This window comes from Pseudopodoces humilis, chromosome 20 (assembly GCF_049639895.1).
Source record: "Pseudopodoces humilis isolate 2021_Gansu_Grassland_sample_001 chromosome 20, ASM4963989v1, whole genome shotgun sequence".
Taxonomy (NCBI): Eukaryota; Metazoa; Chordata; class Aves; order Passeriformes; family Paridae; genus Pseudopodoces; species Pseudopodoces humilis.
This window is the reverse complement of record NC_142219.1, coordinates 9924589-9947321: the sequence shown is the minus strand read 5'-3', so window position 1 is coordinate 9947321 and position 22733 is coordinate 9924589. Positions and strand designations below refer to the sequence as shown.

Here is a 22733-nt window from a genome sequence, read left to right as displayed (position 1 = left end):
ATGTGAAGGCAGAGTTATCCCACTGGAGTCTCCATGTGAAAAGTACAGACAGACCTAAAATTTTACCCTCTGACTGAAAAACGAGGCTTCTTCTTACTAAAAGCCATTACCCTGGCTCCCTCCTGTCACATTCAGTGCTCCAAACTATGTCCTGGCTCTAACTTTCAGCCTTTAGGACCCAAGGGCCTGAGCTGGAAGAGCTCCCTACAACCACTGCCTGAGCACAGCCCTGGGTACCAGCCACCATGCTTCAGCACCCTCATTCCCAACATCCCCTGGCAAACCCAGGAATGGGAGGCAGTGATGGAGGCTGGCAGCTACTCCCCTCTCCTGAAGATGGCTTGTGGCACTGGGTGGTGGTTGGATGCTCTGTGGCCCCAGTGCAGAGCTGCTGCTGTGTCATCCTGCAGCCAGCCAAGTACTTGCCCCTCCTTGTGCTCCCCACTGGCAGGAGATGCTGTCCTGGCATCCTGAGCTGTGCTGGATGAGCTGGGAAGGGGAAGGGGGATGGATTTGGCTCACTGGACAGGTGAAAGAACAGCCCATAATGATCTTAGTGGAAACAAACCCCACTCCCCTTCCCCACAGTAGGCAGAGAGGGAGAATTAGCATGGCAACCCCCAGATGCTCCTTTCAGATTGTGCCCAAAAGGGTCAGAGACTTTTTTGACATGGCCATGCCCAGGTGAGCAGGGATGTGCTGTGAACACAGCCTGACCCAGGCCCAAACCCTGCATGAGCCACAGCAATGCCAAAGCACTGACACAAGCAATGTCCAGGGATGTGATGGCTGGGTTTTATCTTCCTCTTCAGGCTACAGTAACTGGTCCTTGCTGGGTTCTGGACTCCAGACTGGCAAGACCGTGGGTCTGGTTGGTACCTGCCTGCCTCCAGAGCACAGAAAGCTCCCTGCCAGCTCACCACGGCAATTGGCCAGCGGGCAGGAGACACAGAGCAACAACGTACCAGGTATTGGGCTGCCTGCAGCAGCTACTGGTAATCACTGACCTTCGGTCTTGTCCCTGGGCATCTGGAGACAGATTTTCCAAAGCTGTTCCCTTGGTCTGGGAAAAGCAACTGGTGAAGGAATTTCCTGAATCAGAGCTGTTATCGCTGTTGGCCAGTTTGGGCTTCCCGGACGAGAAGGCATGGCCAAAGCCATCATGGACTAGACTTCTTTTCTCCTGGCTGTCCTTTGACCTGGATGAGCTCGTTTGAGTGGAGGGAGGGGAGGAAGTATCGTTTCCTGAGTCATATTCATGATACTCTCCATTCTGGCTGGCTAGGTTGCCAGGCGGGCTGTCTGTTTTGGTAAAGAGGTCAGCAGAAGACCCTGACTGAGAGATCTGAAAGCAAAAAAGCCATTTGGCATTGTTTGAATGGTTTTTGGGGGTTGTTTTCGGTTTTACTTTGCTTTTTTTTTTTTTTTTCAAATAAACCCAGAAATTTTACCATCATGATGCACTGAAACAAAAGGAAAGGAAAGGAAAGAAACAAAGTAAGAAAGAAAGAAAAAAAGAAGGAGAAGAAAACAAAAGCACATATCCCTAAAAGAAATCCACAGTAAGAAGAAACTTATTTTCCCCCTGCTATAATAACGGGAAGATTTAGAGATCATGCAAAGAGTATCAGCATGCGGTTCATGTTAAACAAAAGAGTTCAACAAAGTAAGTGGGCAACCAAAGAATTAAAATAAATAACTAACTAAACAACAAAAAAAAAATGTAACAGAGGACAAAGCCCTTACTTAACCTTAAAGAGGGAAGGAAAAAAAAAGGGGGTACATACATATAAAAAACCTAAATAATCCTTGCAAAGAAAACAGAAATGAAACAAAAACTTGGATGAGTGAATTTTTTTAAGCTTCCTTAATAAAGTGGCTGAACCAATGTCACTAAAATAAGCAACAAAAACCCAAATCAAATAAAATCAAAGGCTTTTGTACAAAGCAAAAACTGGCAAATAAATAAGCTTATCACTTTGAAATAATAATAAAAAAAAAGAACAAAAGAAAAAAATAAAATTAAAAAAGAGGGTGAGGGGGGAAAAAGAAAAATCCCTTTGGAAATAAAAGGTATACAGATACTTCTTTGTGTGCTTTTTACCCCCTGAAGAAGATACAGCTAATGCGCTCAAGTGACCTCTAATAAATTCCCTGGTGTCTTGCGGATAGCATCCACTTACCCATCAAGAACTCCTCCTTTAGTAGGTAAGGTGTAAGAAAAAAGGAAGAGCGGGCAACATAAGTCCATCATTAGAGTCTCAAATTACATGAAAAAAACATAAACCCTCTCTTCAATCCACACTGCCAACTGTTTGCTGCCTCCTCTATGCAAATCTCATGACTGCTTTTTGTCTGCTCGCTTGTCTCCCTTATTATTCATTTTTGTTTCCTTCTGCTTTAAATTAGCCTGTCCAGCCCGTTCCTGGAGGCTGATGGCTTGTGCTGAAAGCTGCAGCTTGCACTGAATCCCCCTGTGCTGGATGGAAATGACAAAGGGAACTCGAGTGAGCTTAGAAGCAAAAGAATAGAGGAGGAGAAATATCCCCACGCTGTGTATCAGAGATCTGTGGGGAAGGGGATGGCAGCCCTGCTCCTGCCAGCCTCTGCAAGGGGGCCAGCCACACCCTGGCTGGGTTGCTGAACACAGCAAGGACCTCAAACTCACATAGACTGACCTGGGCAGGGCTATTCTCTGGGACCCTGAGCACCACCGAGGGGATTTACAGCATTTCAGTATTTTATAGTTCACTTTTAACTGCACTGGCGTTTACCTGAGCCAGCTCAGGAATGTGGCAGCACTGGGAATGAGGCTGTGTTAGTGCTAACATCTGCCCTTGCGATGGGCTGAGGGCCCAATGCACACATCTGCACCCTCATGTGGCCTCCTTCTCTTTCACTCAGAGCCTCCACTCTCCTCAAACCCACCCATGAGGTTTGGTGCAGGGTTCTTAGGGTGTGGACACACAGGTCTGGCTCACCCCACTCAGGACAGTCCTCCAAACGTGTTCCCAGCAAGCCATACTCCCTCAAACACGTGCACATGCCCTCACGCCACGCTCTGGGGCACACAATGCCCCCATCTACGCTATGCTCTCCACACTGGGGATCTAGGCCATGCCCTCACCAATCTGGGGCCTTCTGAGCCAAAAAACCACATTGCAATGTTGGTGCTATCTCAGGCAGCAGAGGAGACCTGGATCAGCTGTCACACAGCAGGCACAGGGCCAGTCCCTTTGCAAAGTTTAGCTCTGGACTGGATGGCTTTTTCATGCTCAGAGGGGCTGCAGACTCAGCCTGTGTCATGTTTCACATGGATCTCCTTCATCCTATCAGATGGTGCCTCCATGTCCACGCTCCTGCCTGTGGCATTCAATCTGTGTCCCCAGGGAGAGCTGCTCCCAGCCCAGTTCAAGGTGCTAACTGGGACAGGGACAGCTGACTCGGACACAGGTGCTGAACCAGCAGCAACTGAAACCAGAGCAGAGCTACCAACACCCACAGCAGCTCTCAGCACAGTCTGCAGAGGGATGACCACAATACTCTGGTGCTCTGAAAACACCTGGAGCTGGAGGATCTCCAAGTACTTTCTGTGTTGCCAGGGAAAGAAGCACTAATGCTTCTGGGATAAGGGATTGGTTCATCCCAGAAAATCCATAATGGAGCTCCCATCTCCACCCCACACTAACTTCTAATTGATGCTCAGTCCCAGATCAGAGGAATCAGAAGCCCCAGGAGCAAACAAGGGAAATGAAGTGATCCTTCTTCATTAGCCAACTTGCACCTTCAATGCAGAAGCTCAGAAGAGAGAAGAAACGTCACCCAAATGTTCCCAACTAGGAATGAGGGGAGACTCACATTGCAAGTCCTCATTTCAGTGTCTGGAACTGCTCCTTGCTTCTCAGCTCTAGCAATTCTCTACCAGTCCTTGCTTACTCCAGCAGAAACTGGAATTTCCCAGGAGCCTAAAGGAGCCAAATAGCCAGCTCTGCTTTTCACCAGTTCTTTCTCAAACCTTGATGCCACATCCAGAGCCCCAAGAGATCTGACCTCTGTGCTATGGACCACTGCACTCTCCCTAGCCACATTCCAGAAAATACAGTATTGCACTTTCAAATATGTTACCAGATAATTTTCTTAAAAGATGGGGTTTGGTTTGCATTCAAGCTGAATCCTAACACAGAAACAACCAGCTTTTCACCATGTTTCACTTACAGGCATGAAACCAGCATGTGAGGTACTCCCTGGCTGCAGGGGTTGGATGAGCTTGGAGTGGGCACAGAGCTGCTCCAAGGGACACTGACACCAGCATCACACACAGAAATACCTTCCTTCTGTTCCTTCCCAGTTTAAACTGAAAGGCTGTTATTTCTGCCAAGAAATACAGCAGTTTCTTGGCATTTCTAAACCAGCTTTTCAGACTGACTCTGGGACCTGGCATCCTTGCTTCTGCTCTGCCTTGGCTGACATCTACCTTCAAAGCAGCAACTGTTGTCAGCACATCACAAAGTCTGTCAAATGACCGGGAGGATCAACAAGCTCCTTTGTAGTTCAACATCTGTGGCAGCAACGCTCTGGGAAGAGGCGGTGTGGATATCAGTGAAATATGGAGCTGACAGTCTGGGTGAGGGCTGGAGGGTCTGGGTGGGGCAAGGGAGGTGCCAGGGGGACACAGCAGCTGCTCAGCCCCACCACCCTGGGGCACCAGGCTGTAGCCAGTGGCTGCCTGCAGGCTCTGGGGGAGGTTGTGCCCAGCAGCAAGAGCCAGGACAAGGCTCAGGGTGATTAGCGTGCCCATCTGCTCAGACCAGTTCCCCATTTTCCCCCACTGGATGACCTTGGCTTTGCTTGTGGTCCCATTTTGCTGTTTCTGGAAGTCATGCCAGCCACCCAGAAACAGAGTACCACATCTAAAAACACTGCACAGAGCTCAATTGAATCACACCATTCTGTGTGATTCTGAATTCTAATGGCTTTTTACTTTTCTAGAGTGGCTTAAAAGAGCCTGCTCTTTCACAAATCTAATTCTCTCTATGTGAACATTTGGATTTCCCCCCCCACACAACCCCTAATAAGTAATTAAATAATCTCACCGAACTTTGCTTCATCCAGCTTTCAGCAGTGAACATACTGCTGCCCTCAAGGGAACCCAGGATATGTATTTATTGGATTTTTTGTTTCAAATCATTATTTAATCAAGATGAAGGGGGAGCAGAAATGGGGCCCTCACTCATATTCCAGACTCTAATTCCAAGTGCAATCCCAGGCCAAGAGGCAGTGCAGTCTAATAGGTTACAAAAATACAATCACTGCTCATCTTCCAATTAAACTGAACAGTTCCCTTTACTGTGCCACCAACAGCCCTGGGGCCAGAGATGACAATGCCTTGTCTCAGCCATACGGGGCCAGCAGAGTGGCACAGCCTCGCTCAGAGCTGCAGAATTTCTTCCCTGGGTCTTTTTTCTCTTGTTTTGCAACTCACTTCAAAGCGGAGTTAATTTCTCTTTCAGAGGGGCATAACGTCTGCCTTTCTCTCTCTTTCTAGGCACTGTGCTAATGAAAGGAGTGAAACACTTGTGTTGGTGACCCTGGTGAGCCCCGCTCTCGGCGAGGGCCTGGCCAACATCTGCCAGAGCCGCCGGCACAGGGACAGCACCTGCTGGGGCTCCTCCACCTGCCAGAGCTCGGGGGAAATGGCCTCACCTCTGCTGAGAGCCTACCCCAGCTGAAAAGGCAACTTCTGATTGAGTACAAAAAACAGAAGTTCTGCAGCAATTCAGTAGAACCCCTTTTTGCAGAGTTAAGAGTCCCTGACTGGAGGAACACCGAGTGGGAAAATCCCCCTTTTTTGGCTGTGTTCAGGGTGAGGCTTTCTGTACCACAAGGGCTGAGTCACAGAGCAGGGAGGCAATGTCACAGCTGTCCCTGCAAGCCCTGAGCTTGGCTTATTTGAGGCTGGATGGTGACACTGCTGAGCAGCCTGGCTCACCAATACATTGCTGGGGTAAACTCCAGAGAATGACAATCCTTCTTTTCAAGGATCTTTTTAGCCTGCTGCAGTGTGGGCATTGTATCCCCACCTCAGCTTGAGCCAGGCTGGCACTGCTTTGGAGCAAGGGCTTGTCTTCCACCACCTCTTTTCAATAGCTGGTGCACAGCCCAGCCCTTCAGTGGATACAGACACCCATCCTTTCCCCACAGCTGCTGCTCCCAGCACTGAGCTGTGGATTTGTTAGACAATAACCAGGGGTAACCTCAGTCCCCCGGCTTGGAGGGGAAATGAGAAAAGAAAAAAAAGAGAACTTCCATATTTATAGAAGGTTTTGCCTTTCTGCTCTTGAAGGGCCCTGTTTGCTGTCAAAAACATGCTGCCTAACACTCAGAAGAATAGTTTTTCCTATGTAAGCCAAAACCCAGGCTAGAAAATGGCAGCAGCAAGCCAATATGCAGGTCTGCCATAAGGTTTCCTCAGCCTTCCAGCACACTTTGTCTGAGTCCCTGCACAGCATTTTCCCATTCTACCTTCCTGCAGACACAAGCACAAAGACAAACAGCATCATTTGGACCAGCTGTACCCCACTGAGCTTCACTGGAAATCTGGCTCAAGCCTGTGATAATTTGTGGCATCACAAATGAGTTACAGTGAAAGCAAAGGAGCTGGCAAGGAAAGTGTATGCACGGTGCAGTTATCTTCATCAGCAACAACAAAGGCAATTAGATCTGTGCCCTGCAGGTATTTATATTGCACTGCTAAAGGAAAGCACAGTGGCACAGTCATCCATCTGTGTCGGTGTGGGATAAAGTGCCTGCAGCTGGGCAGGGGTATTCTGTACACAAATAAGTGCTGCACATTGCCCACAGCTTCTCTGTGCCTGCTGAGGCACAGACCCACAGTCCTGCTCTCCATAGGTGCCATTGCGGCTGCACGGGATTAAAGGAGAGGGAGAAGCTTGGAAATTCACTGCCAAAAAGAAAAGCAGCAGGGAACTTTGAGGTGTTTCTGCATGTGTACATGCATGTGTGGGTGCATCAGCTTTTGCATAAAGAGGGAAGGAAGCAGCAAGGTAGATGCATAGGCAGGGCATTGTTTTGTGTGCTTTATCCCCCAGCAGTTCCAGGCAGACCCAGTTAGAAATTGTGGCTGTTTCATTACAAAGGAATGAAGACAAATAGGGTGGAGAGGATAGCAGAATTTACCACAAAACACTTCAAAAATTTTCAGAAGCAAAACAATGTAGGAAAAAAAAAAACATCTTGAAAAGAAAAACCTTTGTTTTGGAAATGCTATAGATTACCTTGTACTTCCCTGTATCTCTGTGGTTTTATTTTCCCTGATCCTCCTTGGACCATCCCTTTCCTTTGGAAATATGATAGTGCATCTCCCAGGTAAGGATGGTTTGGTTTGGAAGCCCAGGCCAGATGGAAGGATAAGGAGTGTAACATACCAACTCTCACATGGGACTGAAACATTGCATTTTTGAATTCTAATTTTGAACTTTTTCACAAAACCTTTTATTTTTTTAATTTTTTTTTTAATATGTGATCAACATAGTCTGCAAGAGGACATTTTCATTTCAGGCTGCTCTCAAAGTCTGACAGAACGAAGCTTATTATAGAGCAACCATTTAACTCATGAAAAGGAAAGGCATCAAAGGGTTGTGTATAGTCATTAATAAATGAGACTAAAGGTTCCCATTCCATTTTTCCCTTGCCAGTTTGGAGTACATGATATTTAATGACCTTATTCAGCAAAATTTCAGGGGCAGCTCTTAACCAGGGGCTTAAATTTGAACAAGTGCTTAAATGTGCTCTTGAATGGTGTCCCAAGAGAATGTACTTCTTTTGGGGACAGGAGGACAGTAGTGGCTTTCATCAGTCATTATGCCTTTTAGTCATTAAAATATTTGCCTAAGTTATTAACCCTTACTAGAAAGAACACAGGAGTATCCTGATGACTTTTACTTTGCATCCACCCCCTGCATCCGGAACTATCAAGCTCTTGTCCTTCCCTTCCCTGCAGATTTTCCATTTGCTTCACTCATTTACCTCGAGTGAAGCAAATGGAAAAGCGAGTGCAGGATGCTTGAGTTTAGCTCATTTTAAAGCTTTTAAAATTTTAAATTAGAGTTTACTCTTTCTCAGGAAACAGAACAGCTGGCAGTTGGCCTTAAAGGACTTAGTGAGCCTGGCTTCCGAGAGAGGAAACCTAGCACTAATTAAAAACTAGGCTTAGGCTCAAAAGCATTTATGAAAAATACGCCACTTGAGCTAAACAACACCCTGGTGAAATGATGGAGTCTTTGGCTGGTTGGTTTTTTTTGGGGGGGGAGGAGCTCTGAACTCAGCAACACCCCCAGTTCATGACAATGAGCTGCATACCTTGTTTTTCTTCCTTTGCGTGTGCGTGCACACATCAGCGCGTGGTGTGAGGTTCTGCTCTCCACGCTGCCTTATAAGGCTGTACAAGCACTGACTCACATGGCCCCACACGCTCTATAAGGAGAGCAAGTATGCATATCTATAATGTTGAGAGACAGCTTGTGCCTGTCTGTACCCACGTACAATCCCTGGGTATTTTGATCAGCACGCTGTCTGTGTGGGTGAGTGGGTAGAGTCTCTCCTCTTGCTGGCACCATCGCTCTCCTATCTGATGTAGCTCCTGCGTGTGCCTGAGCTATTTCCAACTGATGACTGGGCCCAAAGGAGAAAACAACTTCGGGGCTTGGAGGACTCTGTACTCAAAACACCTCTAGCATTACACATCCACATGTGGACTATCAGATCCTGCACTACCTCCAGTCCTATGTAGCAAGTTCTCTCTCCAGAGTGCCTATCTGATACCAACACCACAGTCAGGGCATCACACCTCTGCTTTACTGCTGCCAGGACCAAAGGGGAAACATGCCTCAGAAAAGGAAGACTGATATCAATCTCTGTCTAATATTTCTCTCCGTCTCCTGCTCCCTCAATTCATGTATTATATCATCTCTTTCTGTGTATATGGAAAAACATCCCAAGGCACTGAGCCTGATTTTACCCTCAGATGCACAGGCAGTTCCCATTAGCATCAATGAGGGCTGCTCATAAATTCCAAATTTGGCCCCTGGGCTTGTCAGTCCAGAGGAACAGTGATCCTAGAAGGATCCTGATAGTCAGAAAACATCCCATGCCAATAGTTACCAGCTCATGAAATGTAAATGTTCCTTTTGTATATGTTTTATACCCTTTTTCAGCCTGAAGGACTAAACTTCTGGATGTTAAGACCAGTGAATGAAGTTCACATCCAGCTGAGCAAAGACTGCATAACAAACTCTTCCCTCTAAAATATAATTTCTGGAGGCCACTTTTTTTCTTTTTTTTTTTTTTTTTCTTTTTGTTAAACGTCCTCAATTCATTATTCATAGGCTAAAGACTTTGCAAGTTTTCCCCCTCTCCAGCCCCACCCTTGGTGTGAAAGTGCTGAAGGAAGGAATGACTTTACATACATTGGAAAACAGCACCATGAATTAATAATACGGTTTAACCAGGTTTGTCTAACATCACTATAATTGAGTTATAAAAATTTCATATCAGAGTTCTTGCCCAGATTCCTCTGGCTAGTTCAAGCAAAGAAGGACAGTGTGTAATACTTACTACTTCCTTAGAAGACAGGAAGCTGTAGAGTGGGAGGGTTTGGCTGGCTTTTTGACTGGCCTGAACCTCAGCAGAGGAGCTTCTCTTTGCCGTGATCTTTGAATGGTGCCAGGAGTGTCTTCGCCGTGTTTTACGCCCTTCCTCCCGAGACCTGGCTCTGTGCCTCCAGGAGACAGGAACAGCCAAAATGTTATTCCTTAGGATTGCAGTAGTGCCCATTCCCAGCTCCTCACCAACCCTTGGCAGGTCTGTGCTAGCACTCTGAGTATGGGAGAATGTTCTTCCACATGACTGCTCTGTGGAGTCATGAAGGGAGTGAAAAGGGATGCTTTGCTTTTGTACTTTAAAAGGAAAAACAATAATTTTGCATGCAGGTTTTGGACCTTAACCTCAAATTTCAGCTCCAATGCATGATTCTATGGTGGCTCAAACCGTGACCTTTGTGCACCCTAGAACGTTCCTATGGTGATACACCTCCAAAAGAAAACAACTCTGCTCTTGCATGAGCACCCCTCCAGTTATTGATTGCATTCCTCCCCCCACTGATCCTCAGCTTTTCATAAGAAAATTCCCAGTACTTAGGAGGAGTGAGGTAGGAGAGCAGGAGTGGGCTGTTCAAGTGCTTTCAGAGAACACGAAACACGAACTCATTATGTGTATAAATCACTTGCTGTTGCAGCAATGCTGGGTCTAGCACCAGCATCCACTTATCTGGCCCTAGGATGCATCAGTCATCCAGAGGAGAGATTTTAATCAGGTCAAAAATAATGACTATAGATTGCCACAGGCAAATATATTTCCTTTGTTTAAGGGTTTCCTTGGACATCAGCAGTACAGAGCCCTTGGGGTGGGGAAGGGACACTAGACTGGAATCAGCTGTCATGGGCTGATCATCTGCCATGGGGATCAGAAGTAACTGCCAGACCAAAAAGCTGCAGCCACTGCTTCTTGAGGCAAAACCCTTCCATGGCTGAGACCACAAACAGCTCAGCCCCCAGTGTGTGACATTGCTGCTACCAGAATGGGAAGTAGCTGTGCATAGAGAGCCTGTGGGTCACACAGGCAGTAGCAGCCTCATCCTTGAGCCCTTGAGCCCAGCAGGAAGTGCTGAGGATGCTGAGCTTGGCAGCAATGCCGTTACCTGCTCCGGCAGCTGGGGGAGTGGGAGTCGGAGCTCTCTGAGCGAGAGTGGCAGCGGCGATGCCGATGGGATTTCCGGGTGCGCCCACGAGAGCTTTAAGAAGCAGAAAGGAAAACCAGCATTAGGTTAGCAAGTTGGGGGGGTGCAAGAGCCAGCAACTGAAGGCTGAGGTGGATAATGTTCAAATCAGAAGGGAGGTATGCCTTTTAAACCAAAGAGACTGGTGTATGAAACGTGGCACAGTGTATCAAGGCATGAGAAATTCTCCATCCCTTCATCGCTGTAGTGACATCTTCCTGAGATCTCTGCTAGCATTTTACACACAAGCTATTAGGCTGGCTCTGTAGCATGCTGGGGGAAGATTAGTGGACAAGCACATGGGAGTGCAGTAGCCAGCATCAATCCTTTCAAGACTTTAAAGAGCCATGTGCTTGCTTTTCATCCTGCAGCCTGCCCTGTAACAACAGCCAGGCAACTGCCCAAGACCTTCCTCTTGGGAAACCTTGGGAGAAGCATCATCTCTCTGGGCAACCCATCACAAACCTCCAGCCCTCTCCCTAGTGTTGGCTCCTTGAAGAGCAGGTACTGAAGGACAAGCTCCAAGTGAGAGTACACTCAGTAGCAGCCAGCCTTCCCCAGCCTCTCCAGGTGGGAGCATTTAGCCAGTCCTGTGGGCAGCTCTCCTGGCTGCTGCACAAAATACAGCCTCGTGCACAGCTCCTGTTTGAGACGCAGGAGCATTTGCCTGGCTTCTGACAGGTGCCCAGTCACTGGTGCTGCCTTTTCTGACAGGGCCTGAGGAGAGTCCTCAGCAAACCGTGTGTAGGGGACATAGGGCCAATGCCCTGCTGCAGCTCCCTTTGCAGCAACAGGCTGTTCCTCATGGATTACCTGGCCCTGTTACTGAAGGACTATAGTTGACCATGCCAACAGCTGAAGTCCTGGGTGCAGACAGCAGGGTGACATGGGTGGCAGGCTAGCTGCCACCTTCTGTGCCACATCCCTTCCATCTTTGCTCACCACAGCAGTTATTTTAGATCTGGAAGCATTTCCATCTGCTCAGGCTGGCACGGCCGTGCCAGCAGGCAAAGCTAACTGGGTGAGCTGGTGGGAACAGCCTGGCTTCATGACCACACTACACAGGCACTGACAGCACAAATACAGCCTGCTTGGACAGCATTTAGCAATTTGCTGGTGTAAAAACTCAGCAAATAATTGCTTGAGAACAGCATCTCCTTTAAGACAAAAGGGCAACCTCCAGGGCAATTCCTTCAACTCTGCTTAGCTGTTTTCTTTGATGCTTTTCACACCCAATGATTATATTTTTTTAAAACTGTGCATTTTGGGATCCTCCTTTCTTATTTCCATACAGCTGAAATCAGCAATGCTGAACATCTTTCACTCATGGAATTGTGGATTTGTGTGAAAATCCCCGTGTTTGCACTTCACCCCCTGCATCAGCCCCTCCAATTTATTTTCCCTTCCTGCAGAAGGGAAAACTGGTCCTGTGTGATTTAGATAACCAGTTGCTTTATGCAAAGATAAGTTAAAGCAGTGTGATTATACAAAAATCCTCAAGGGATCCATCTGATCCACGCCTGGGAGCAAAAGGTTTGCAGAAACTGGGAGTGGCTGAGCTCTGATTTGCCAGCATAAAGATGAAGCTGAAACGCCTTGGCTGTTTTATCCCCAAGGAGCAATTCCAGCAGCTCCAGTTCCCCTGAGGTCAGAGAATACCAGCAGGACATGGATCTTATGTTTAACTGCACTGTTAGGGTACTGCTGTGTTAGGCAGGGGAGATGCCTCCTTTTACAGGTTACCTAGGAAGCCTCTCTTTTCCCACTGAGGTTTCTAGGTGCAGGGCAGCCCAGTTTGAGGGGAAACTGAGCTGAAACTGTACCACTTAATGCACAGAAATCTTACTGAAAAGGAGACTGACTTTCTGCATGCAGTGGAGATGGCCTGTGCAGGCAATATCCCAAGCCCCAGCAAAGCTGACCAGGGGGTCAGTGCCCAAGGTTCAGCCCCAGGACTGTTTTTCCTTGCTCTGAAAGCAGGTGAGAAGCCACAGGTTGCACTTCCCTGAAGAGAGAGAATGGAGGGAAAAACAGAGGCAGCTTCCAGTCCTTCCTTCCAGTCCTGAGAAATCCCATTTTATGCCACACCCCTTGATTACGTGCCCCACAGGACAAGGACTGTGCTCTGCTAACACGCCAGGGCTAGACCTGAACACCAGACTTTTGCAAATTCCATCTCCTCCAAACAATCCCCTGACTTCCCCAGGCCCCATTCCAATTCTTGGCAGTGCTTTATCTCATGAGCAGGTCCTAATACAACCTCCTAGAGCAGCAAACCATGAGTTGCTGAGGCCTTTCTCAATAAGGGTGTGCCAGCCTACCCTTTTGGCAGGACAGAGCTCAGCCTCTCATGCCACTCCCACCAGAAAAGCTGGAGCCTTCTCTCTGGACAGGGTGGGCAAGACTTTGCACATCCATGCAAGAGACACAAAGTACAGAAAGAAGTGTCACAAGAGAAAGGCAGAGGAAAGATCTCCAGCCTCTACATATCCTTTTCCATTCCAGCAAAACCAGAATTGCTGGTTTTAGCTTCAAAATAATCCTGAGAAATGCTTAGAGCTGTGCAGCAGGTGTTAGCTCCAGGGGCCCCACCACATCAAGCACTTCTAGCCCCACACTGTGCAGGCAGGGCAGAGAGCTCCATGAACCACTACTTACTGTTTTTTGTGTTTTCTTTCTTCCTTTCTCTTACTTTTGGGGCTTGAAGAACTAAATAAGAAATGGCTAATTAATTCGGAGATTTCTGTTCCGATAAAAAGCTGCACAATCACACGTCAACGTTACAGCTCAGTTGCCCAAGAGCATGCAGTAAAAATGAAAGGGATTCATGATTGTCACAGCACAGGGGGTCTGAGTGCCTGCTGACAAATCTGCTTTGTGGGCTTGGCCAAAGCCCTCAAAGGAATCAGCCAATTTGGTGACTTTGCCTTTTTCCATAGAGAAAATGAGTATCTCTTGATAATGTATACACATATATTGGAATCAAAAGAGTTCTTCCAGTCCACACCTGGGGAGTCACTGACCCCAGACCCACATGGAATGGGGGGGAACTCAAGGGGATTCCACAAAGAAACACAGAAAAAATGCCTTCTGCCCCCACTCAGTGAACATCAACCTTGAAGAGACCATTAAACTCTTATTTCCAAGGGACCACCCATACTTGCTCAACTCTTACCTGTGCCTTCTCTTCTTTGATGACAACCTGCAAGACACAAATATGTACATTGAATACAGGGTCTCACAAAATTGGAATTTTGAGTCCAAAACAATGTGTTTAGGCTCAGACCAAGCACTGAGAAGACCTCATGCAGCACCTGGGCAGAATGGCCCCTCCTCTCCTTTGACCAGCTGGTGAGGGAGCAGCTGAGAAATGCTGGTGTGGCAGAGGGGACCAGTACACTCTACAAGTAATTGAGAATATGGTCCTCAGGAGGACAAATCTTTGGAGAGATCAGATACATCCCCTATCTCTGGTGGGTCCTTTTTCTCTGCTACTACCTACAGTTTTGCACTGCAAGTAGAGGTGGGTCCATTCCCTGGTTTTCTGTATGAAGGACCAAATAGTAGTCAAGGGAAAAATCCTCTGTGTAACTCCAGAGCAGTCTCACAGCCGAAACAGCCTTGTGGCCCTGTCTTGCCTCCTGGAGCACCCCTAGAATGACATCTCTCTAGTACAGAACACCCTGGTGGCATGGAGGACATGTCCCTGCAGCAAGGCCTGGCCCCAGTGCACTGCACACCCCACCCCACTGTCTCTCCTCTCAGCTTGGAGCACAACATCCTGCAGAAGACACAGCCTGAAGCCCTGCCTGGAGGGGCTGTGAGATTGCCTCTGGCAAAGTCACTTGGGGTCTGTAGCTGAAATGTTCCCAGGTGTCTGCAACAACCTCCACTGGTCACTGATACTGAATGGTTCACTGCCTTATGGGACCAGCTCCAGCTTATCCTTGGCTAGCAGGGGCATAAATGGCTACCAAAGGTTCAAAGCCAAAGAGTCTCTGACCCAGGACTTCCATCAGGACATGGCATCCACAAAAGAGCATAAGAATCCCTCCTTGGGAAGAAACTGTTTTAAAGGAGTTTCTATATCATTGTCTCTCCTTCTCCCTTGCTCTTCTTTGGAGATTCAAGCTCAACTTTTCACCCTATTATCCACTTTTGGTAGCTTCTCTCTTTGGTTCAATATATTATAAATACATGAACCTTCTTAGGGAGATGGAATCCACTGTTCTCTTCAAATATTGGTTTAACAGCTGAGAGAAAACAGTGAAATATTTGCAATTTAAAAATTTAATCATGCTCTTTGAATTAAAAACGGACTTCAGAAGGGGAAGGTAGAAACAGTCACTGGGGTTGGGAGAGAAGACTGGGATGTGGGCGTGGGAAGTTGGTCTGAGCCTTTTCCTGGTCCTGACACTCTCTGCAGGCTGGGGAGGAAGGGATGGGGGCAGTGCAAGCAAGCCCTGAGCACTGATCCCACTGGCATTCCAGAGGATGGAGATGTGACTAGGCCAGCAAGGACAGCAGGCTGAGGCCCCACAGACCTCACGGCTTGTCCATCTCTGTGTCCCCACACCCCAACAGCTCATGTTTCTCTGTTTGCACAGGGTGGACACCCCATTCCATGCCCTCCTAGCCCAGAGGGCCTCTGGCTATGCCTCCTCAGTGCTCACAGAGCCTCATACCTCTGTGCCCACTGGGACTAACAGCTGCCCGAGGTAGCAGTGCCTTCCACCCCTTCTCCAAGCCCCCAACACCCATTGCCAGCAGGGAATTACATTTTCAACGGAAAAATACCTGTTTCTTTTTCGCTTCTTGGAGCTTTTCTTCTTCTTCTTCTTCACAGGTGAAGGGCTGTAGGAGGGAGACCTGAGGGGACAGAGAGGCATTAGAGACCACAGGGCTGCTCACAGCCGTCCTGGCCACCCCAGCTCTCACCAGCGGCATCACCAGGGCAGAGAGTGGCTGGGGGCTCCTGGTAGGAGCAGGATGAGCCCAGGGATGAGCCCAGGGAGGAGCCTCAACCCAGCTCTGCTGCCCTGAGGGGAGGGCGAGAAGATGGCGGCACCTCCCTGGGCTGTGGAAATCCCAGGCCCTCACAGCTCCATCTTACACCGACCTTTTTCCCTCATGCCCTGCTGAGGGCTGCCATCCCCTCCTGCCCCACACAGCGCCATGGCCACCCTCACATCCCTCACTGACTCTTTTCCCTCACAGCCAGCCAAGGGCTGCTCTACCTGTCCCCTCACGCCACCATGGCTCCGTCATGTTCCTGTTCCCTCACAGCCAGCCAAGGGCTGCCCTCCTGTCCCCTCACACCGCCATGGCTCCATCATGTTCCTCTTCCCTCACACCCAGCTGAGGGCTGCCCTGCCTGTCCCCTCACGCCGCCATGGCTCCCTCACGCCGCCATGGCTCCCTCACGCCGCCATGGCTCCCTCACGCCGCCATGGCTCCCTCACACCGCCATGGCTCCCTCACGCCGCCATTGCTCCCTCACGCCGCCATGGCTCCCTCACGCCACCATTGCTCCCTCACGCCGCCATTGCTCCCTCACGCCGCCATTGCTCCCTCATGCCGCCATGGCTCCCTCACGCCGCCATGGCTCCCTCACACCGCCATGGCTCCCTCACCTCCTTCGCTTCTTGCGACCGGATTTCTTTTTCTTCTTCTTCCCCCGAGCCGGCAGCGGCCGCTCCCCGTCACACGAATGGCTGAGGATGGGGGACAGGACCCAATAAACATTAAAAATAATAAAAATAAACCCTGAATAGGCTCACATGGCATCCCCACCTCCAGGACATGGGGCAGCAAGGTCAGTGTTAATGGTAGACCAAATGTGTGGGTGTTGCCTCATTACCCTCTAACTAATTATTTAGTTACAGTTTAAATGAAGTGTCTAATAGAGATATCACAAGACAGCCCCACCACAGCAATGCTGATTATTTAAAACATGTTTGCTGAGGGTAACGACTCCGAAACAGATTTATAGGTTTTGTTGCTCTTTGTAAATATGCTTTAAATAATTAATTGGCATTTAATTTGCATATGGTAATTATTGCAACCAGATGCATCTAACTATAATAAAGACTTGACATGTGTTAAGTAGCAATTGATTAGAAATATATATATATATATATATATATATATTTATTGAGACACTATGGTAATTGAAGGAGATATGCATCTCTTATGCAGTTGTTAAACCTTAAAAATAAACCCTGCTGCAAATTAATTTCTTCTTTAAACATATGATGCTGGATTGTGGTATGTTTCAATGAAAAGCAGATACCGTGGTTAATTAATTCAGAGCATTGGGCTGAAAAAAATGACAGATACTCTGTGGCTACTCATTAACTAAAGCAAATGCTTGTAAAGACAGAAGCAGCTGGTGGCAGCCTGGTGGCATCCCTAAATCAGCCACAGGTCCCTCTGAATCCCCAGATGGATCCATGACCAAGGTTTGTAGGGGCACAGTGAGTTCCCCAGGGCCTCTGAAAAAATCACTGAGGGTGCTGGGTTTGTGCCTTGGTCTCCTCACTTCTTATCCTGCCCCTGGGAATAGCCAGGAGCAAGGAACAGGTGGAAGCAGCCCCATGGATGGAGAATGCTGTCAGGTCTTCACTACAGAAACAGGCCAAAAATTGAGCAGTTTTCTGCAGCAAGAACAAACATTATTGCTAATGGAAGTCCTAATGCAAAGCAAATGACACTTTGGGAGGGACACTCAGACTCCACCACCCCTCAACACTTGATCATCCAGGGCTTGAATTAGCACTGAAATTACGCTATCATAAAAACTCAATTGCTTAGTGCTTTTAATACACTTTGGGGAAAAAAATATAAAAGCTCTGCAAAATAAAACTGCAAGCTAATAATTCAGTTGTGAGCTGTGAATAATGAGTGCTTTTGGTCCAGTAAATCCAGTGTGCAACCACAGCATGGCCCCATGGAGCACCCACACACTCCTCCTCACTGTCTCCTCCTAAGGATTTCACGGACCAGCAGCAGCAGCATGAGAGGCTATGGCACACCTTGGGCTCAGCTGGGCCTTCTACCTCAATGCAGACAGAAATCATGCATTTTCCAGGATGTCTCCTTGTCACTAAGCTCAGACACCTGCCCAAAGACACCCAGGGGCACAGCTGGGCACCGCCACAGCCACGGGAAAGCAGGGAGGAACATCCGACCATACAGCCACAGGCGGTTTCTGCAGAGCCTTTCTCCTTCTCCCCAGATAAAGTCTTTTGTCTTTGATGTAGCAGCTTTCTCCCATGTGCTGATCTGACTTCAATTGTTCCTCTGCGATTATAATCAAAGTCTAATTAAAAGTGTGCCTGGTTGGCCTGAAATCTGAAGATATGAAATGTGCTTTCTTGCTCTTTCTTTCCAGCATCTTTAACTGAACAGAGAGGCTTTAATCCCAGAGACAGTTGAGCAGGCAGGGCTCAGAGACCCCAGCTGCTTCATTTACAACGTTCCATTCATTTTTCCCCTCTCAAGTGGTCAGGGACTAACGACAAGTAGATAACGAGGCTGTGTCCTAATGAAGGCAGTGCTGCTGAGCTGATCTAGGCATGGGGAGAGGGGAATTGCTGAGGGCGATTCCCAGCAGACCTGGTAGTGCAGAGGAGTGCTGGCAGGTCTTGGAACACTCGGAAGGAGGCTGTAAGAGCAAGCCCTGGAGTAGAAATGAACTGCAGGTTTGTCCCTGCAAACTCGCACAGGGATTTCATGCAATTGCACACATTTTCTGCGTACACACCGAGCCACCCCAGCAGTCAGAGACCCCAGAGGGGCTGAGCAAACAGCCAGGGACACCTCCCCTGCCACCCCCGTGCCCCAGGGTGGCCTCTTTGGTGGCTCCTACCTGCGTGACCTGCGGTGGGCACGGTCTCGTCTGTCCCTCCCCTTGGCACAGCCATTGGCGCTGGCGGGCTCCCTGACCACACAGCTGCTCAGCTTCTCGGGCCGTCTGTCCTCCGCAGGGTACGGCAGGCAGCTGAGCGTCCCACTGCTGGGGCAAGAGGAGACAACAGAGCCCTCAGGAGCTGTTCCTTCAGCTGGGGTCATTCCCCTAGGGAATCTCATTTCCCTTTCGCAGCTAGGAGCTGTGCTGTGAAGGAGAGCTGCAGGATGCTCTCAGGGCTCAGCTCTGCAGTGGGATGTGCTCCCACAGGGCTCTGGGATGCCCCGTTTCCAAGCCAAGCTGCACCCCAGCCCAGGCATGCTGTGCTCTTTGTTCAGGCAGAGATGCCACGAGTGTCATGCAGCCAAGGAGCAGCTGGACAGCACAGAGCCAGATCCAATCCAACGGGAAGGGAAAACAGGAGCCAGTCAGGACATCATCTCCTGCATTGTGAGGTTTAGATCACCAGCTCTGCAGAGACAGCACAGATTTTGCACTCTTGAAAGAAAAAACCCCAAACCAACCCTTTACCATTTCAAATGTAGTTTTCCAAACCTGCTAATGCCTCGATAACACCTTGCCACACATCCTCACCCCAGACTGGCAGCTAACTTCTCTGCTCCTACAAATCAGGTGCTGAGCTAGTGAACATACCTGGTCCTGCTGACAGCTCAACCTTGAGAAGCTGGGACAGCCCAGCAGAGTTAAGGGGAACCACCGGGGCCAGGTCAGTGCCTGCAAGAGCCCTGGGAGCTGGCAAGGAGCAGAGCAAAGGCAGGGAAAGCCGGGAGGGAGTGGTTTCTAAGAAACATTGGAGCTTGTGCAAGCTGCAATGGAGAAAAGAAGCCGAATGGAGAAAACAAACCCAAACAAGTCTGCGTGCAGACACTCAGGAGGAAAGTAAATAGGTTTCCAGACCCTGCAGATGTTTATTTCAAAGAATGAAAAGATTAATGAAAAGCCATAAACCTTACCCAGCAGGGTGCTGTAAACGCTGGGGTTTGGTGTCATCCAGAGCATTATGGAATAGATAAAGCAAGCATGGGCATGTCCAGGCCCAGCCTAGCTGTGGGGTGATACCCAGGGTAGGCTGGGCTCAGCTGGCACTAAAAGTGTCCCCATTATCATGTTTTCTCATTATCATTTTAAAGTCAATCCCAGGACTGGGCTGTGGGTGCCACTTTAGGATCAGCTCTGCAAAGTCCCGTGGTTGTGTCTGCCACCAGACCTACCTCCTCTCCTTGGAAAGCAACACTCTGGAGCCCTCAGACCATGTGGATCCCACCAGAGCAGGGGGAGGCTGGGATGTCCTGCAGCCACCCTGCTGCCAGCCCTGCAGCCACAGTTAAAGATGCTTTGGCTGCAGAGACCACCACAGCCATCACACATGGACTGTGGAGATAGGAACAAGGGCCAGGTGTGTGCTGCACATCTGGGGGTTAAGTGGGGGCAAGAGGGTGGTTAAACAGCGATGGCACATTAAAAAAGCCCCAGTTAGGCATGGCCAGAGTCTTGCATGCCCCAGAAAACATCCTGCTGCCTGCCTCAGCCAGGAATAACACTCCTTGGGGTTGGAGTTGGCACAGAAGCACCTGCAGAAGGGTCACCCCTCTCTTCCCACCTGTGTTTTCTCTCTCAACAAACATCCACTCTCTCTAATAGCCAGCTCTTCCTTGGAGCCTGTTTTGTTATGCCTTAACATTTAAGGATATGCACAGCCAAATAAAAGGGACAGGGATCAGTGGGGGGGAAGCTGGGTGAAATATTTCTGGCCCAGAACATACAGGAGGTGAATAGTCCCTCTTGCTTTAAAAAGTCTTTTTGTAGTAAATCCCCCAGCTTCCCAACATCTCCATTATTTTTAACCATCCAGGAAGCTACATGGTTAATAGTTTCCTGTGTGCCAGCTAATTGGCCTGTGTCCTTTCCCAAACCCCTTTTAAGAACAGCCTTCTGAGGCTCAATCATTAGGATCCATTAAAAACGTCCCCAAATTAATGACCTGTGCAAAGTCTGAGCTGGATGCACTCCAGCAGCAGAGGCAGGAGGGATCCTCCCCAGGCTGGCAGCAGGCTGGAACACCACTGCCAGGACCTGGGCATGGCAGGCAACATCCTTGTCACCCAGCCTCTAATGGGATTTCCAGGGCCTGGGGTTAAAACATATTGGCCTCGAGGCAATCAAGGACTCCTGTCCTGCAACGTGCCAGGAACCTTTTCTTCTGGGCTTGGAAGTAATTATTGATGGAAATAATTATTCTCCAATTGCATCAAAGGCTGGCTTCCATTCAACCAAATGTTCTCCTCTGATGGATGCTGAGAGTCACTAATGCTTTAAACTGGCTGGTAATCCCCTGGCGTGGAGCTCCATAGACATTGATTGAATACATATATATATATATATATATATATAAACATTTTCTTTTCTTATTGTCTTTTGTGTCTTTCATGACTGATATAAAAGTGATGCAGTTTGGTGTGAACGATCTCTGTGGCCTCAAAGGAGGGATTATCACACCTTCCCTGCTGCTTGTGCCTGCAGCAGAAAAGAAAAAGCCTCTGTGGGTGTTTTTGCTGGAGCTGGCCCAGAGAGAGCAGCGGGGATGCTCAGCAGGATGCTGCTGGAAGCACGGGACTCACTCAGCCCAGGGGATGTGCCAGAGGAGGCAGGGAGAAGAGGAGGAAGTTGCACGTTTGTCCCTAAGGATGCGCTCGCTCCTGGCCACAGGCAGTGGGACCAGGACAAGGCACCTGCCCACCCATCCCACCTGCCCTCCAAGCTTCTCCATTTCCACTTGACAATTCAATCACTTGCACTTGTTTTTTTTCCCTTTCTTTCTCCTGTGCAGAAATCCAGCCTATCCATCAGACCTGTCCAGAAGCAGCACAGCTACTCCTGATGGGAGACTCCCCACAGTGGGGCACCTGTGGGCTGCCTGCCACCCACTTAGGGCAGAACATGCTCTGTGTAACCACCCACCACAGCTGGCTCATCCTGTCCCTTCCCATCCCAGCGGTCTCTGGTCCAGGAGGGGTTTTTTGGGCTCAGGGCAAATTTTTTCCAGTGCTGCAGTGGCTGGAAAAGCAGCAGCAGGCACACAGGGCTCTCCACCAGCACAAGCCTCTCACAGCCCAGCTTGCTCACCTCCACACTGTGGTGTCAGATGTGGGCTCTTACAAGTACTCCCTCTCTAACAGAATGTGCTGACAGCAGAGGGAAATGATCTATTGCCTACCCAAATACAAATGGTGCTGGGAAGGTCACTGGTGGGAAGGAACCCAAATATTCCTTATTTGAAGGTGGATGAAACCACCACAAAGCACTATGGCCACATGGAGGAGAAGGGATAGGTGGCTCTTTGCAGCTGGCAGTGCCCTGCAAAGTCCCTGAGGCCAACCCACTCTGCCTTCCTTGCCTGGCGAAGGGATGTCACCCCCAGTTTGTGGGGATTCCATGCAGACCAGTTAAAGCACTGCCCTTGCCCAGACAGATCCTGGCGCTGTCCACAGAGGACAGGACAAAGACACACAGTGTTGGCTGCCTCAGGGAGCAAACTCCCAAACCATGCCCATCCCTCCATCCTGAGCTGCATGCCATGGCCAAATGCCATCTCATCAGGCCATGAAATGTGGCACTTGGTGACGCACACTGCTTGGGGAGCTGGGCCCAGTGACACCCGTCCCCCCAGGGCCCGCAGTGACAGCAGTCAGGGTGGGTTTGCTGTGCATTTGACATTCCCTGGGTGCTGCCATCCCGGGGCTGCCAGGCACAGCCCTCCCCTGCCCACAGGCTCCCATGTCCCAGCCCAGCTGCCCTGGCCCCACAGCAGTCTCCTGCCACAAGCCTTCCATCAATCAGCCTTTTCCTCCCAGTAACTCATCTCAAGAGGAGACAAAAGCAGGAAAATTGTCTCCCTAGTGACCTTTCAGCTGCTTCACCGTGGCACCAGACAATCTCCTGGCTCAGCTGCGT

The 22733-nt window shown here is 49.1% G+C and overlaps 1 protein-coding gene across 5 annotated transcripts in view; it reads right to left on the bottom strand.

Moving 5' to 3' along the window:
* Window positions 1–22733, bottom strand: part of SRRM4 (serine/arginine repetitive matrix 4) — a 43387-nt gene that overhangs the window by 5595 nt on the left and 15059 nt on the right. For 2 of the 5 annotated variants that reach the window (XM_088065136.1, XM_088065139.1), the window contains exons 2-9: window positions 18723–18869; window positions 16486–16566; window positions 15650–15721; window positions 14028–14054; window positions 13511–13561; window positions 10775–10867; window positions 9634–9796; window positions 1008–1345 (exon numbers count right to left, since the gene is read on the bottom strand). In XM_088065136.1, coding sequence (XP_087921262.1) covers window positions 1008–1345; window positions 9634–9796; window positions 10775–10867; window positions 13511–13561; window positions 14028–14054; window positions 15650–15721; window positions 16486–16566; window positions 18723–18869 — 972 coding nt within the window. The remainder of the gene's footprint in view (window positions 1–1007; window positions 1346–9633; window positions 9797–10774; window positions 10868–13510; window positions 13562–14027; window positions 14055–15649; window positions 15722–16485; window positions 16567–18722; window positions 18870–22733) is intronic. The other 3 variants (XM_088065138.1, XM_088065137.1, XM_088065140.1) reach the window with 3 other exon arrangements.